The 17,170-nt window shown below is 33.1% G+C and overlaps 1 protein-coding gene across 1 annotated transcript in view; it reads left to right on the top strand.

The window, feature by feature from the left end:
• LOC143076561 (uncharacterized) overlaps positions 1 to 17,170 on the top strand; it is a 105,732-nt gene that overhangs the window by 73,762 nt on the left and 14,800 nt on the right. Inside the window, exons 14-15 of the mRNA XM_076252387.1 lie at positions 8,180 to 8,497; positions 11,643 to 11,752. Of these exons, the coding sequence (XP_076108502.1) occupies positions 8,180 to 8,497; positions 11,643 to 11,752 (428 nt within the window). The remainder of the gene's footprint in view (positions 1 to 8,179; positions 8,498 to 11,642; positions 11,753 to 17,170) is intronic.

Genomic DNA, 17,170 nt, shown 5'->3' with positions numbered 1-17,170 from the left:
GGTGTGTTTTTTTTCACATGTTGCACCATATCTCAAAAACGATTCTTGATTATTGCTTAAAACTTTACACACTTCTTAGTTATATTAATCTAAATATCTGTATACTTTTTGGTGATGATTCCAAATTTCATTTTTGAGTAATTGAGTATTTTGTAAACAGGGGGAGGGTTTTTTTACATGTAGTGCCGTATCTCAAAAACGATTTTTGATTATTGCTTAAAACTTTACACACTTCTTTGTTATATTTATCTAAAGATCTGTATACTTTTTGGTGATGACTCAAATTTTATTTTTGAGTTATTGAGTATTTTGTAAAAAAGGGGAGGGTTTTTATACGCCTGTCAAAATTTTGACGGGAGAATTTTGACGGGACGTATTATGGTATACAAATGTCCGGTGTCCTTCCGTCTGTCTGTCCGTCCATCTGTCCGTCTGTCTGGCATAAACATGTAACACCGTAACTTGAGAACGACTTGTTTAAATTTCATGAAACTTAACATAGTTGTTTTTTATGATGGTCAAATGATCTGTATACTTTTTGGTGAAAAATAAGATTTAAACTTTTTGAGTTACGCACTTTGTAACTAAAACAGGGGTGTGCTTTTTTTCACATGTCGCACCGTATCTCAAAAACGTTTCTTGATTATTGCTTAAAACTTTACACACTTCTTAGTTATATTAATCTGAAGATCTGTATACTTTGTGGTGATGATTCAAAATTTCATTTTTGAGTTTTTGAGTATTTTGTAAAAAAGGGGGAGGTTTTTTTTACATGTCGCGCCGTATATCAAAAATGATTTATGATTATTGTTTTAAACTTTACACACTTCTTTGTTATATTAATCTAAAGATCTGTATACTTTTTGGTGATGATTCAAAATTTCATTTTTGAGTTATTGAGTATTTTGTAAAAAAGGAGGAGGGTTTTTTTTACATGTCGTGCCATATCTCAAAAACGATTTATGATTATTGCTTGAAACTTTACACACTTCTTTGTTATATTAATCTAAAGATCTGTATACTTTTTGGTGATGACTCAAAATTTTATTTTTGAGTTATTGAGTATTTGTAAAAAAGGGGAGGGTTTTTTTTACATGTCGCGCCGTATCTCAAAAACAATTTATGATTATTGCTTGAAACTGTACACACTGCTTTGTTATACTAATTTAAAGATCTGTATACTTTTTGGTTTGATTCAAAATTTTATTTTAGTGATATTTGTAAAAAAAAAAACAGGGTGGGGGGGGGGGGGGGGTTTCACATGTCCCGCCGTGTCTCAAAAACAATAAATGGTTATTGCTTAAAACTTCCTCAGAAACTATTGATGATTATTGCATAAAACTTCCACACAAGACGTTAGGCGTATCATGCGCTCATGGCGCAGCTGTTTATTTTACATGTCGCGTCATATCTCAAAAACTATTTCAGATTATTGCTTAAAACTGTACACATGTCTTTGTTATATTAATCTGAAGATCTGTATACTTTTTGGTGATTATTCAAAATTTTGTTTTTGAGTTATTGAGTATTTTGTAAAAAAAGGGGAGGGTTTTTTACATGTCGCGCCGTATCTCAAAAATAATTTATGATTATTGCTTAAAACTGTACACACTTCTTTGTTATATTAATCTAAAGATCTGTATACTTTTTGGTTTTGATTCAAAATTTTATTTTGGTAATATTTAGTTTTTTGTAAAAAAAAAAACAGGGTGGGGGGTTTCACATGTCCCGCCATGTCTCTAAAACTATATATGGTTATTGCTTAAAACTTTCTCAGAAACTATTTATGATTATTGCATAAGACTTCCACATAAGACGTAGGGCGTATCATGCGCTCATGGTGCAGCTGTTTATTAAACACTTAAGTGTCTATTTCATATGATACAATTAATTTATGTGAAAGATTTTAACTTATTTAGTCATTAAAAACGATCCGATTCAGGCTCAAATATGAGAAATCTACCAAATATGCAAAAAAATGTCACTTTTCAGATGGTTTTTGTCAAAAACGAAAGTGGCCGCATCCGTGTTCATTCTCAATCTTTATATATGTTATGTATTATCATCAAATACAACTTCCATTTCAATATTTTGGATGAACACGAATGCGGCCACTTTCGTTTTACACGGAAACCGTCTAGAATTTAACTAAAATGCTGGAATTGTGAAGATTTCAGTAATTTAGCATGAATTAATGGTGCTAGTTCTCAATGTGCATTGTATTGTCAAAAAGAGCCCATATTTATGTAACAGAACCTTTCTACTATCCAATAAATGACTGAAAGTTTACATTTTAACAATTTTGTAAAACTGCTATATTTTGGGGCCAAAAAGGGGTCTTACTGGACCTACTCCTTTTATTGAGTTATTGAGTATTTTGTAAAAAAGGGGAGGGGTTTTTTTTACATGTCGCGCCGTATCTCAAAAACAATTTATGATTATTGCTTGAAACTTCCACACAAGACGTCGGGCGTATCATGCGCTCATGGCGCAGCTGTTTATTTTTACATGTCGCGCTGTATCTCAAAAACAATTTATGATTATTGCTTGAAACTGTACACACTTCTTTGTTATATTAATCTAAAGATCTGTATACTTTTCAGTTTGATTCAAAATTTTATTTTAGTGATATTTGTAAAAAAAAACAGGGTGGGGGGGGTTTCACATGTCCCACCGTGTCTCAAAAACAATCAATGGTTATTGCTTAAAACTTTCTCAGAAACGTTTATGATTATTGCATAAAACTTCCACACAAGACGTTGGGCGTATCATGTGCTCATGGCGCAGCTGTTTATTATGTCAGGACGTGTTTGTGTTGAATATTTTGTCTAGAAAACATATAAAGCAAGAGTATTTGATATATCAGCTCGCTTCAGATTCTATCATGATTTTTATATAGCAAGGCTACTGGTTGATTTTATAACATCAAAAAGTCAGTACTTAAAAATGAAATATATGGGTTAAGTGAAATACCTTTCTCATGAATCACAAAAACATAGTAGGTGTGTTTGAAAAGCAAATTTTTGATAAAAGTATTTGACGATGGACTTTTAATAGGTTGGATCTTAAAAATACAAATCTTCGAGAGAAAAAAAAATTGTTTATGATAATTAAGGTTTAAAGTCTTCAACCACTGATTTTTTAGCATATAAATGACTTCTTTTAGAGAACCACTGAATAGAATGAAACAATACATAGCATGAATGTTCCTTACAAGGTGCTGACCAAGTGTTGTTACTTTGTAGGCGATCCATCATCCAAGATGGCCGTCAGTGGGGACATAGTTTAACATAGGACCCTATGGAAAATGCATACAAATGACTTCTTTTAGAGAACCACTGAATGGAACGAAAAACAAAACATAGCATGAATCTTCCTAATGAGGTACTGACCAAGTGCTGTTACTTTGTAGCCGATCCATCATCCAAGATGGCCGCCAGTGGGGGACTTAGTTTAACATAGGACCCTAAGGGAAATGCATTCAAATGACTTCTTTTAGAGAACCACTGAATGGAATAAAACAAAACATAGCATGAATGTTCCGTATGAGGTGCTGACCAAGTGTTGTTACTTTGTAGCCAATCCATCATTCAAAATGGCCACCAGCGAGGGACTTAGTTTAACATAGGACCTTATGGGAAATACATACAAATTTCTTATTTTAGAGAAACTAAACATAGCATGAATGTTCCTTATGAGGTGCTGACCAAGTGTTGGAACTTAGTAGCCGATCCATCATCCAAGATGACTGCCAGCGGGAAACTTAGTTTAACATAGGACTCCATGAGAAATACATACAAATATCTTCTTTTAGGAAACCACAGAATGGAATGCAATATTAAACAAATTTTATCTTTTTTAACAAAAACCCAAGTAAAGTCAGGTGAGCGATACAGGCTCTTGAGAGCCTCTAGTTTTAGTCTGCCTTTCCACGAAATATTTAATTATAGCTTTTTTAGATGTTTAAGAATTTTCGAAAATTCCACCTGACAACCGATCAGACAATAGTTTCAAGTTGGCTGAATGCAGACAAGTACATTAACTGATGCTCATTAGCTAGTAGATACATTTGTGTTTTAAAAAACAGATGGCATAAAGGTCGTAATGGTGCTATGTGAATAAATTTATCGGTTTTCAATAGCTAAATTGGCAGCACCTCATAGATATCCCAACACATTCAACAATGGCTTCTATTTTATAAGTCCGCAAACAAAAATTTGCGTCTTATAACATGTATAATGATATGTTGTCGTCGTCTGTGTAGTCTGAAGAAGCATTTAGTTTCCGGACAATAACTTTAGATTTAGTGAATGGATCTCTGTAATTTTTTACCATAAGGTTTAATACCACTAAAGGAAGGTTGGGATTGATTTTGGGGGTTATGGTCCCAATAGTTTAGGAACTAGGGACCAAAAAGTGGGCCCAAAATAAGCATTTTTGTAGTTTTCAAACAATGACTTGTGTTTTATTGGATGAATCTCTCTGAAATTATATCATAAGTTTCCATACCATGAAGGAATGGTTAGTTATTATGGCTCAAAATGTTTTGGAATTAGGGGCAAAAAAAGACGAAATTAGGGACAAAAAAGGAGACAAACTAGGTTTTCCTGACAATAACTTAAGATTTAGTGAATGGATCACTATAAATTTTTACCAGAAGGATCAGTACCATTTAGAGAATGTTTGGATTGATTTTGGGGGTTATGGTTCCAATAGATTAGGAAAAGGGGGCCCAAAATAAGCATTTTTGTAGCTTTCAAACAATAGCTTGTGTTTAAGTGGATGAATCTCTCTGAAATTATATCATACCAGTAAGGGATGGTTTGTAATGACTTTGGGGTTTATTGCTCAAAACATTTTGGAATTAGGGGTAAAAAAGGGGGGAAACAAGGTTTTTCTAGTCCATGGACAATTAAGTCAATTTAAAAGCAGTGTAAGGGAGGTAATTAAAAAATCTTAACATACAATGTTTGGTATGTTCAGATTTACCTCCCTTACACTACTTGTAAATAATGTATAAATAAATTGAGTTATTGCCCTTTAACGTTTAAGGACAATTTTACACAATTTGTTTATCATGTTTTCTATTTTAAAAAATCTTCTCCTCTAAAACTACTGAACCAATTCCAACTAAATTTGAGCTGAATGATCCTTAGGGTTACTAGTATAAAGACTGTGTTTTATTTTCTGTTTCTTCAAAAAAACATGGCCACATTGCTAAAAATAGAACAAAGAGGTCAAATGCAGTTTTTGGCTTATGTCTCAAAAACTAAAGCTTTTAGACGAAATCTGACGGGATAAAATGTTCAATTGGTCAAGATCTATTAGCCCTTAAATATTCTGACCAATCAACAACCCATGGTTGGGTTGCTGCCACTTAATTAGTAATTTAAAGGAAATTTTGCAGTTTTTTTCTCCCCTTGATGGAGTCAAAAAGCAGGACATAGGTATGCTGTTTCCGGCGTCAGCAACAGCTTCAACAATGTATTAGTTTGTGATTAGGTCTAGTTAATGGTGAACCACAAGTGGTAGATCAGTAATTTATTGGTATGCAGTTGTATAAGCATTGGCACATCTCATTTCCATGGAGATTATTTGGCCCTGCCCCTTCATTCATGGTCTATTGACTTCGAAACGTTTGCTTATTTAACATGTATTAGTTTGTGATTAGGTCAGTTTATGGGGAACCACAAGAGGTAGGCCAATGATATTTGGTATGCAGTTGTATAAGCATTGGCATATCTCATTTCCATGGAGAATATTTGGCCTCGCTCCTCAGTCACAGTCTAATATGACTTTGAAACTTATCTTAGTTTACATGTATTAGTTTGTGATTATATCAATTTATGATAAACTGCTAATGTTTAGTCAATGATATTTGGTATGCATATTTATTGGCATTTGTAAGTAGTTTCCAATGAGATTATATAGCCCTACCCATTCTTCATGGTTTATTGTCTTTGAAACTTTAAATAGTATACAAGTTATTGTTAGTATTTGGGTTTGGTAACGACTCATAATAAGTCAATGGTATTTGGTATGCAGATGTATTAGCATTGGCACATCTCATTTACATGGAGATTGATTTAAGCCATGTATGGTTGTATTGATAAATTAACTGTTTACAAAATTTTGATTTTTTGAAAAACTAAGGCTTTTCTACCTCAGGCATAGATTATCTTAGCTGTATTTGGCATAACTTTTAGGAATTTTGGTCCTTAATGCTCTTCAACATCGTACTTTATTTGACCTTTTTAACTTTTTTGAATTCAAGCGTCACTGATGAGTCTTTTGTAGACAAAACGCCTGTCTGGCGCATATACAAAATTTAGTCCTGGTATCTATGATGAGTTTATTATTAAACTCAGTCATGATTCATTGACTTTGAATATTTGCATAACTTGTGTAAGATGTAAGTATTGCTATTTTGATTTAAACATTTGCATAATCAAAATTACAAAAAGGCGAGACATATCTCTGTGATAACAGTTTATTTGTTATTTTTTTTTTAATGAAGTGGTGTAATTTTTAATCAACACCATTGTCCTAATTATTGGCTATATATATATAAAATTGAATTCTTTTATTTGCTTACCACATATGACGGCTGACAAATTGGACCTCGTTATTTAAGTATTGTAGATACGCTGAGTCATACTAAATAAAGTTCTACTAATTATTATACGACCATATATTCATATCGTGATCCAATTGGGATCCCACCTAATTCCACCGGGATAAAATTTCGGAAATCCCGCAAAAAATCCGGGAATCCCAATGTAAATCCCAGTAGAAATATACTGGGATCCCACTGGGATATTGTGGGATTTCAATTGAGATACCACTGGGATAAAATTTCGGGATTCCCGCAAAAGAAGCGGGATCCCGATGTAAATGTACTGGGACAATTTTACGGGATTCCTGTAGAAGAAGCAGGATCCCGATATAAATCCCAGTGGAAATATACTGGGATTTTGATTGGAATATACTGGGATTCCTAGAAAAAAAAGGGGGATCCCAAAAATAAATCCCAGCAGGATATGCATGCACCAATTTAAATTGCACTGCCACTGGGATTCCTGGGTTATTTATGCAAAAGGATACATGTCAAGTTCTCCTTTCTGTAAATTTATTTGCTGTCTCTGTACTCCCAACTTAAGTTTTGCCGAGTAAATTAAGGTAACTGGAATATCTGAATGCAATTTGTTGGCAGCTCCTTTTAAAAATATCATTAAATCCCCTGAAAGTATAAAAAAAAATCTACAAAGAATCATTTGTTCAATAAGTTTTGAAGCAACAAATTCAATAAAAATATTATTGCATGTTTATACAGTAGATTGGAAGCTAGTCCAAATAACTATGACGTCTTGGAAGGCTATTTTAATTTTTTTTGCAAATTAATTACCCTCCCCCTTTTTTATCCCCTGAAGATAAATAACCTGAGTGAGTGTGACTTATTATTTTCACCAAATAAACATACACACAACTGAAATAAATTTTTACATACCTACCAGCTATGCCTGTTATGTGACAACAAATTTATTCGTTGTAATGTTAAAAATAAATATATTTTCAGTTTATGCTTTCAGACTTTCTGATGTTGATCGCTCAAATAAAAACCATAAAAATCATAGTTCCTCAATAAATTATTTTTATAATCATTATATACACAGGGGCAAAAAATGGGGGTACTAGGTTAACAGCATAGTGAATTGCACAAAAGCAATTCTGTGTCAGAAACCTATTAAATGTCAAATATTTAATTACAATCCAAATTCAGACCTGTATCAAGAGGGAATATTGTGTTCATTCTTGTCCCAACTGTTCCAGGTTTGACCTCTGCATTTGTATCCAGCTGTGCTTGGCGAAGCAATTTAGTAACTATATATAGCTATAGAGACTGCATATAAACAGAATTTTCAATTTTCTCTTTGTTATATTATTTTGTGCAGCACAATGAAGCATGCAAACAAATTGCAAAGTGCAGTATGGCAATGTATAGTGAACAATATAACCAATATTCAATTTAGTGCCTTTATGAAACATGTGAAAGACAAATCAATACCAGATTTGTTTGTGTAATTGTTACAGAAAGGGGAATGTTTCCAAGGTACATGTACATGTTATAGCCATGATCCTGATAGTTTATTTGATAATATTTTTTTATAATTTTTTTCAGTTCATTGGAATGTATCCACACCAGCAGTTTTTGGACAAAATACTAAACTTACATGTCATTTAGAGGAAATATCTAAAAATCCTAAGGAATGTCAAGTGCGACAGTGGTCAGGTGGTCCACGTAACATTGAAGGACTTATTTACAATGGACGTTCATCTGACAGAAATAAATACGATGAATATATAAATCATCATAGCTTTCAGTTTTCACTTGTAATAAAGATTTTAGCAGAAGCAGATGTTAATGCTTATTATACTTGCTCTTGCAACTTTAAGTCTTTCACCAAGAAGTTGATACTAGACAAAGATAGTTTTCACTGTAAGTATGTTAATTCAATTCTGAAATTTTTGCTTGTTGCTGAACAACTGACCCTTTTATGGGTAAAAAAATCTCCCATTGACTTTAATGCTAATCTATGTTTTGAATTAAACGTATACCTGATTTACCTTTAGAAATTAGAAGCTTTCATATATCATATGTTGGCGGATCTTTTGCAACAATAAAAACATAGGGTCATGCTGCATTTTTTGGTATTCACATGGCCTTATTTAAAAACACTGTAGATTCGCATTTAACTCCTTTGCTGACATCCATTACTTTTCAATCCTGTAAAAAAGAATTTAGTACATTCAGCATTCATTTTTGTCGAGCCTGCAACTTTTGTTGCAGAAAGCTCGACATAGGGATAGTGATCCGGCGGCGGCTACGGCAGCGGCAGTGTTAGCTAACTTCTCAAAAGCTTTATATTTTAGAAGGTGGAAGACCTGGATGCTTCATACTTTGTAGATGCCTCATGTTACGAAGTTTCCGTCAGTCACATGTCCAATGTCCTTGACCTCATTTTCATGGTTCAGTGACCACTTGAAAAAAAAGTTCAAATTTTTTGTAATGTTGAATTCTCTCTTATTATAAGTAATAGGATAACTATATTTGATATGTGCATACCTTGCAAGGTCCTTATGTCTGTCAGACAGTTTTCACTTGACCTCGACCTCATTTCATGGATCAGTAAACAAGGTTAAGTTTTGGTGGTCAAGTCCATATCTCAGATTCTATAAGCAATAGGGCTAGTATATTCGGTGTATGGAAGGACTGTAAGGTGTACATGTCCAACTGGCAGGTGTCATCTGACCTTGACCTCATTTTCATGGTTCAGTGGTTATAGTTAAATTTTTGTGTTTTGGTCTGGTTTTTTCATACTATATGCAATAGGTCTACTATATTTGTTGTATGGAATGATTGTAAGGTGTACATGTCTAGTGGGCAGATGTCATGTGACCTTGACCTCATTTTCATGGTTCAGTGGTTATAGTTAAATTTTTGTGTGTTGGTCTGTTTTTTTCATACTATATGCAATAGGTCTACTGTATTTGTTGTATGGAATGATTGTAAGGTGTACATGTCTAGCGGGCAGATGTCATGTGACATTGACCTCATTTTCATGTTCAGTGGTCAAAGTTAAGTTTTTGAGTTTTGGTCTTTTTATCTAATACTATATGCCATAGGTCAACTATATTTGGTGTATGGAAATATTTTATGATCTATATGTCAGTCGCGCAGGTTTTAATTGACCTTGACCTCATTTTCACAGTTCATTGCTCAGTGTTAATTTTTTTTGTTTTGGTCTATTTTACTTAAACTATAAGTAATAGGTCAACTATATATGTTGTATAGAAGCATTGTTAGCTGTACATGTCTGCCTGGCATGGTTCATCTGACCTTGACCTCATTTTCATGGTTCATTGGTCTTTGTTTAGTTATCTTGGTTAATGTTAAGTTTATGAGACAGTTGTAATAAAGCTTTATACTAAGGACTATCAACATAATATCAATGATTAGTATAGAAGGCGAGACATTTCAGCGTGTGCACTCTTGTTTAGTATTTTTAAACCCTTGCTTAAATCCATTTATCAAAAAATATGTATTGTAAACATTATCTTCCAGTCAGAAGAGCACAGGTCTTCAGTTTTATATAGAAAGCTCTCCCCTCAAAGGGCGGACTCTGATGACGTATATTTATTTACTGAATTTACCACTTTAGATTCTGTAATACATGTTCATTAATAAATACAGATATAGGATACCTAATCCAAAATTTAAAAGAAAAATCGATTCAGTGCTTGCATCAATCTGACTGACCATCGCATTAATAACTTTATAAAGTCGCGGTCCCACCTTAACGGATAGCTCGAATGAATGCCGAACAGATAACTTTTTTTTTCATTCTGTTCATGTCCGTTAGACGTTTGTTCTTATCCGTTGGACTTCATATCCATTTTGTGTCCATTTAGCGTACGTTTTATATCATCCATCAACGTCAATTCTGTCCGATGGAATATTTTGAGCATGTCCAAAACTTTAAACAGACGTCCAACGGATGAAGTGTCCGTTGAACGTCTGGTAGGCGTCCGTTTTGTTCGGTACTCGTCCGTTTCATTTCTATTTTGTATCGGTAACTTGTCCGTTATACATCTGTTGGAGATCTGGTAGACAAATTCACCGGATAAAATGGATGTTGAACAAATGTGAAACGAACTTCTACTGGACGTATAACCGATAAAACGGATCCAAAACGGGTACATGCCAATTGAAAAAAAACGCGTCAGAAATGCCAATTATTGGTTTGCCAAATTTGGTCATGAATTCTTATTTTTCATAATCAATCTTTTAAGTAAAGGCACTTCTTCACTATCAAGCAGCTCTTATTCAGGCCAGACATTACCATTTGTGGCATTTTGAAGGACAAACCAAAACCTGTTACACAGAAACTTTTTGAATAGTTATGCGGTTTACATGTTTAATTATTGTCGGCTTTAATTTTTCCGTATGTCTTGTTTGATCCGGTACCTTTTTCTTTTCTCGTACATTGCATATCCGTTGTGTGTCCGTTACAAGTCCGTTTTTTTTGGTCAGGACATCAACGGACTCCAAACGGATAATGGGACTCGGATAATAAATTAGTCAACGGTCAACTGGTATTTTCATCCGTTAAGCGTCAGTTCGTGCTATCTGGTAAGGTGTGACCACAACTTGAGTAATTCATGAATTCTTAAATGTGTGTATTATCTATAGCTATTGAGTGAATCATCACAGTAACTGATGTTCGGTCATGAGTTAATCATGTTAACCTTGTTTTGTTTTTAAATTCTTGGATTAATTATTTTTTTATGACATGGACTTTTTGTATTATCTATTGTATCATTTTGATGAAAATTTACAACCATGAGACCTTGACAAAACCTAGTGGTGTTACCTCAGGACATCAGAAGGGTGTCATTACAAATTATATACATGTATCTCATTCTAAAAAATGTAAAAGCGGTAAAATGATCAAAGTTATTTCTATAAGAACTGCAAGCTATTTTTATTCTGCATACACCTTTACAAAAGCGTATTGCAATGATAGTTGGATAGAAATGTATTATGGTATTACAATAGTAAGTTTAGCTTCTTTTTTTTTCAGATCCTCCAAATGGGACATATAGTAATTTTACTGTCATAAATAATTTTCTTCAAGTTAGACTACATATTACAAAAGTATATCCTAAGCCAAACTGTTCATTGGTGCTTGCTGTAAGTACTCTTAAATGTAAACATGTAAAATTAATCTCGTTTTATAACAGGAATATATGTACAAAATGTAGCTTCTTAACATTATATTTATATTTATGAGTGTCCACCCAGCCGTGGCATGAAATAAGACACCATAGTGTTTTTAAAGAATAAGATGCTGTTAGGAAAATATTTGGTTTCTAAGATGTATAGTATAACATGTACATGTATGTGAATCCATCCTGAAAAACACTTGCTAAAATAAATGATACTGGACTCACCAGCTTGTGTTTGAAATTGTTATAAGAAGCAAACAAAAAACAGATTTCTCAATTTACATGATCTAAAAACCTTATACATTATCTTTAATATATTTTTTGTTAAATCCTCTTAAGCTAATAATGTTTTTATACGACCGCAAAATTTGAAAAATTTTTCGTCGTATATTGCTATCACGTTGGCGTCGGCGTCGTCGTCGTCGTCCGGCGTCCGAATACTTTTAGTTTTCGCACTCTAACTTTAGTAAAAGTGAATGGAAATCTATGAAATTTTAACACAAGGTTTATGACCACAAAAAGGAAGGTTGGTATTGATTTTGGGAGTTTTGGTCCCAACATTTTAGGAATTAGGGGCCAAAAAGGGCCCAAATAAGCATTTTCTTGGTTTTCGCACTATAACTTTAGTTTAAGTTAATATAAATCTATGAAATTTTGACACAAGGTTTATGACCACAAAAGAACGGTTGGGATTGATTTTGGGAGTTTAGGTTTCAACAGTTTAGGAATTAGGGGCCAAAAAAGGGCCCAAATAAGCATTATTCTTGGTTTTCGCACAATAACTTTAGTTTAAGTAAATAGAAATCAATGAAATTTAAACACAATGTTAATGACTACAAAAGGAAGGTTGGTATTGATTTTGGGAGTTTAGGTCCCAACAGTTTAGGAATTAGGGGCAAAAAAGGGACCCAAATAAGCATTTTTCTTGGTTTTCGCACCATAACGTTAGTATAAGTAAATAGAAATCTATGAAATTTAAACACAAGGTTTATGACCATAAAAGGAAGGTAGGTATTGATTTTGGGAGTTTTGGTCCCAACAGAATAAGGGGCCCAAAGGGTCCAAAATTAAACTTTGTTTGATTTCATCAAAATTGAATAATTGGGGTTCTTTGATATGCCGAATCTAACTGTCATGACTGTGTATGTAGATTCTTAACTTTTGGTCCCGTTTTCAAATTGGTCTACATTAAGGTCCAAAGGGTCCAAAATTAAACTTAGTTTGATTTTGACAAAAAATGAATCAGTTAGGTTCTTTGATATGCTGAATCTAAAAATGTACTTAGATTCTTGATTATTGGCCCAGTTTTCAAGTTGGTCCAAATCGGGGTCCAAAATTAAACTATGTTTGATTTCATCAAAAATTGAATAAATGGGGTTCTTTGATATACCAAATCTAACTGTGTATGTAGATTCTTCATTTTTGGTCCTGTTTTCGAATTGGTCTACACTAAAGTTCAAAGGGTCCAAAATGTAACTTAGTCTGATTTCAACAAAAATTGAAATCTTGGGGTTCTTTGATATGCTGAATCCAAAAATGTACTTAGATTTTTTATTATGGGCCCAGTTTTCAAGTTGGTCCAAATCAGGATCTAAAATTATTATATTAAGTATTGTGCAATAGCAGGTCTTTTCAATTGCACAGTATTGCGCAATGGCAAGAAATATCTAATTGCACAATATTGTGAAATAGCAAATTTTTTTTTAATTAGAGTTATCTTTCTTTGTCCAGAATAGTAAGCAAGAAATATCTAATTGCAAAATATTGTGCAATAGCAAGATTTTTTTTTAATTGGAGTTATCTTTCTTTGTCCAGAATCAACTTAAATCTTTGTTATATACAATATACAATGTATATTCACTTTTTACTACCAACTGATAAATTATAATAAATAACATTCAGTGATAACAAGCAGTTTTTTTTACATCTTAATATTTTATGATGTATTTAAATGAGTAGTTATTGTTGCAAACTCCATTAGAAATTTTAATTGAGATTAGTTTTGGAATAAGGGAAAGGGGGATGTGATTAAAAAAATTGGGTTCAATTTTTTATACGACCGCAAAATTTGAAAAATTTTTCGTCGTATATTGCTATCACGTTGGCGTCGTCGTCGTCGTCGTCGTCGTCCGGCGTCCGAATACTTTTAGTTTTCGCACTCTAACTTTAGTAAAAGTGAATGGAAATCTATGAAATTTTAACACAAGGTTTATGACCACAAAAGGAAGGTTGGTATTGATTATGGGAGTTTTGGTCCCAACATTTTAGGAATTAGGGGCCAAAAAGGGCCCAAATAAGCATTTTCTTGGTTTTCACACTATAACTTTAGTTTAAGTTAATAGAAATCTATGAAATTTTGACACAAGGTTTATGACCACAAAAGGAAGGTTGGGATTGATTTTGGGAGTTTTGGTTCCAACAGTTTAGGAATTAGGGGCCAAAAAAGGGCCCAAATAAGCATTATTCTAGGTTTTCGCACAATAACTTTAGTTTAAGTAAATAGAAATCAATGAAATTTAAACACAATGTTTATGACCACAAAAGGAAGGTTGGTATTGATTTTGGGAGTTTTGGTCCTAACAGTTTAGGAATAAGGGGCCCAAAGGGTCCAAAATTGAACTTTGTGTGATTTCATCAAAAATTGAATAATTGGGGTTCTTTGATATGCCGAATCTAACTATGTATGTAGATTCTTAACTTTTGGTCCCGTTTTCAAATTGGTCTACATTAAGGTCCAAAGGGTCCAAAATTAAACTTTAGTTTGATTTTAACAAAAAGTGAATCCTTGGGGTTCTTTGATATGCTGAATTTAAAAATGTACTTAGATTTTTAATTATTGGCCTAGTTTTCAAGTTGGTCCAAATGGGGGTCTAAAATTAAACTTTGTTTGATTTCATCAAAAATTGAATAAATGGGTTCTTTGATATGCAAAATCTAAATGTATGTAGATTCTTAATTTTTGGTCCAGTTTTCAAATTGGTCTACATTAAGGTCCAAAGGGTCCAAAATTAAACTAAGTTTGATTTTAACAAAAATTAAATTCTTGGACTTATTTGATATGCTTTATCTAAATATGTACTTTGATTTTTGATTATGGGCCCAGTTTTCAAGTTGGTCCAAATCAGGATTCCATATGAAATATTGTGCAATAGCAAGAAATTTTCAATTGCACAGTATTGCACAATAGCAAGAAATATCTAATTGCACAATATTGTGTAATAGCAATTAATTTTCAATTGGAGTTATCTTTCTTTGTATAGAATAGTAGTTGATAATATATGTTGGAAATTTGCCAGACATGACTATGATGTCATTTTCTATTTTTATTTGCCAATAACTTTATGTAAATGACTTCATTGGAAATTTGCCAATATAAAATGTTGCTGATGAAGCTTTTTTTCCTTATCTTATCTAAAATGTTTTTAGATAATGTATGTTGGACATTTGCCAGACATGACTATGATGTCATTTTCTATTTTTATTTGCCAATAACTTTATGTAAATAACTTCATTGGAAATTTGCCAATATAAAATGTTGCTGATGAAGTTTTTTTTATTGTTTTATACAATAAACAATGTATATTCACTTTTACTACCAACCAATCTTTACCATTCAGTGATAACAAGCACTTTATTTTACATTTTAATATTTTATGATGTATTTAAAAGAGTAGTTATTGTTGCAAACTCCATTAGAAATTTGAATTGATATCAGTTTTGGAAAAAGGGAAACGGGGATGTGAAAAAAAAGGGGGGGGGGGGTTAAATTTTTCTCATTTCAGATTTCATAAATAAAAAGAAAATTTCTTCAAACATTTTTTTGAGAGGATTAATATTCAACAGCATAGTGAATTGCTCAAAGGCAAAAAAAAACTTTTAAGTTCATTAGACCACATTCGTTCTGTGTCAGAAACCTATGCTGTGTCATGATCAACTATTTAATTTTAGATTTAAAAAGTTTGAAGAAGAATTCTTTAATTGATTTGTAAAATCTTGACATTTGTTTTGTGTAAAAAAAAACCATGTAATGTCAAAAATTTGATCACAATCCAAATTCAGAGCTGTATCACGCTTGAATGTTTTGTCCATACTTGCCCCAACTGTTCAGGGTTCGACCTCTGCGGTCGTATAAAGCTGCGCCCTGCGGAGCACCTGGTCTCATTTGAAATTTCATAAATAAAAAAGAAAATTTCTTCAAACATTTTTATGCCCCACCTACGATAGTAGAGGGGCATTATGTTTTCTGGTCTGTGCGTCCGTCCGTCCGTCCGTCTGTCCGTTTGGCTCGTCCGTCCGTTCGTCCGTCCGTCTGTCCCGCTTCAGGTTAAAGTTTTTGGTCAAGGTAGTTTTTGATGAAGTTTAAGTCCAATCGACTTCAAACTTAGTACACATGTCCCCTATGATATGATCTTTCTAATTTTAATGCCAAATTAGAGTTTTTACCCCAATTTCACGGTCCACTGAACATGGAAAATGACAGTGCGAGTGGGGCATTCGTGTACTGAGGACACATTCTTGTTTTGAGAGGATTGATATTCAACAGCATAGTGAATTGCTCTAAGAGAAAACAAAAATTTTAAGTTCATTAGAACACATTCATTCTGTGTCAGAAACCTATTCTGTGTCAACTATTTAATCACAATCCAAATTTAGAGCTGAATCCAGCTTGAATGTTGTGTCCATACTTGCCCCAACCGTTCAGGGTTCAACCTCTGCGGTCGTATAAAGCTACGCCCTGCAGAGCATCTGGTTAACTTATATTCTTTTAACCAAATGGAAATTGAAATTATGTAAAAAGTAAAGTCACAAAAGTACTGAACTTAGAGGAAAATCAATTCGGAAAGTCCATAATCACATGGCAAAATCAAATAACAAAACGCATAAAAAACGAATAGACAAGAACTGTCATATTTCTGACTTGGTACAGGCATTATCACATGTAGAAAATGGTGGATTAAACCTGGTTTTATAGTGCTAACCCTCTCACTTTGATGACAGTCTCATCAAATTCCGTTATATTTACATTGATGCGTTAATGTAGTATAAAAACAAAGGATATCAATCCCCTGTGAAAAATAGTGATAATTCCTAGGATTTTCTTTGGGTAAAGCTGGAAAAAAATACCAGTTTCTCCTAGAATAATCCGAGTTTTTTAATCTAGGATTATGTGGGACGGTAATAAACCGTGACATTTTGAAATTAACGTTTTTTGTTTCAAACTTTTTTGTTTTATACACTGCATAACGCTAAAAGAAGCCATTTTACAGGAATTTGACCATATGATGTTTTAATGGCATGTTTACAATATAAGTTTAACAATTATACTTTCATTTTAAGACATTTTCGGGTGTGTGTTATTTGGGTGCATTAATGAACTCCTTAT

The sequence above is a fragment of the Mytilus galloprovincialis genome, chromosome 5 (assembly GCF_965363235.1).
Source record: "Mytilus galloprovincialis chromosome 5, xbMytGall1.hap1.1, whole genome shotgun sequence".
Classification (NCBI taxonomy): Eukaryota; Metazoa; Mollusca; class Bivalvia; order Mytilida; family Mytilidae; genus Mytilus; species Mytilus galloprovincialis.
The sequence above is the reverse complement of the archived record's forward strand: the minus strand, read 5'-3'. Positions and strand labels throughout refer to the sequence as shown.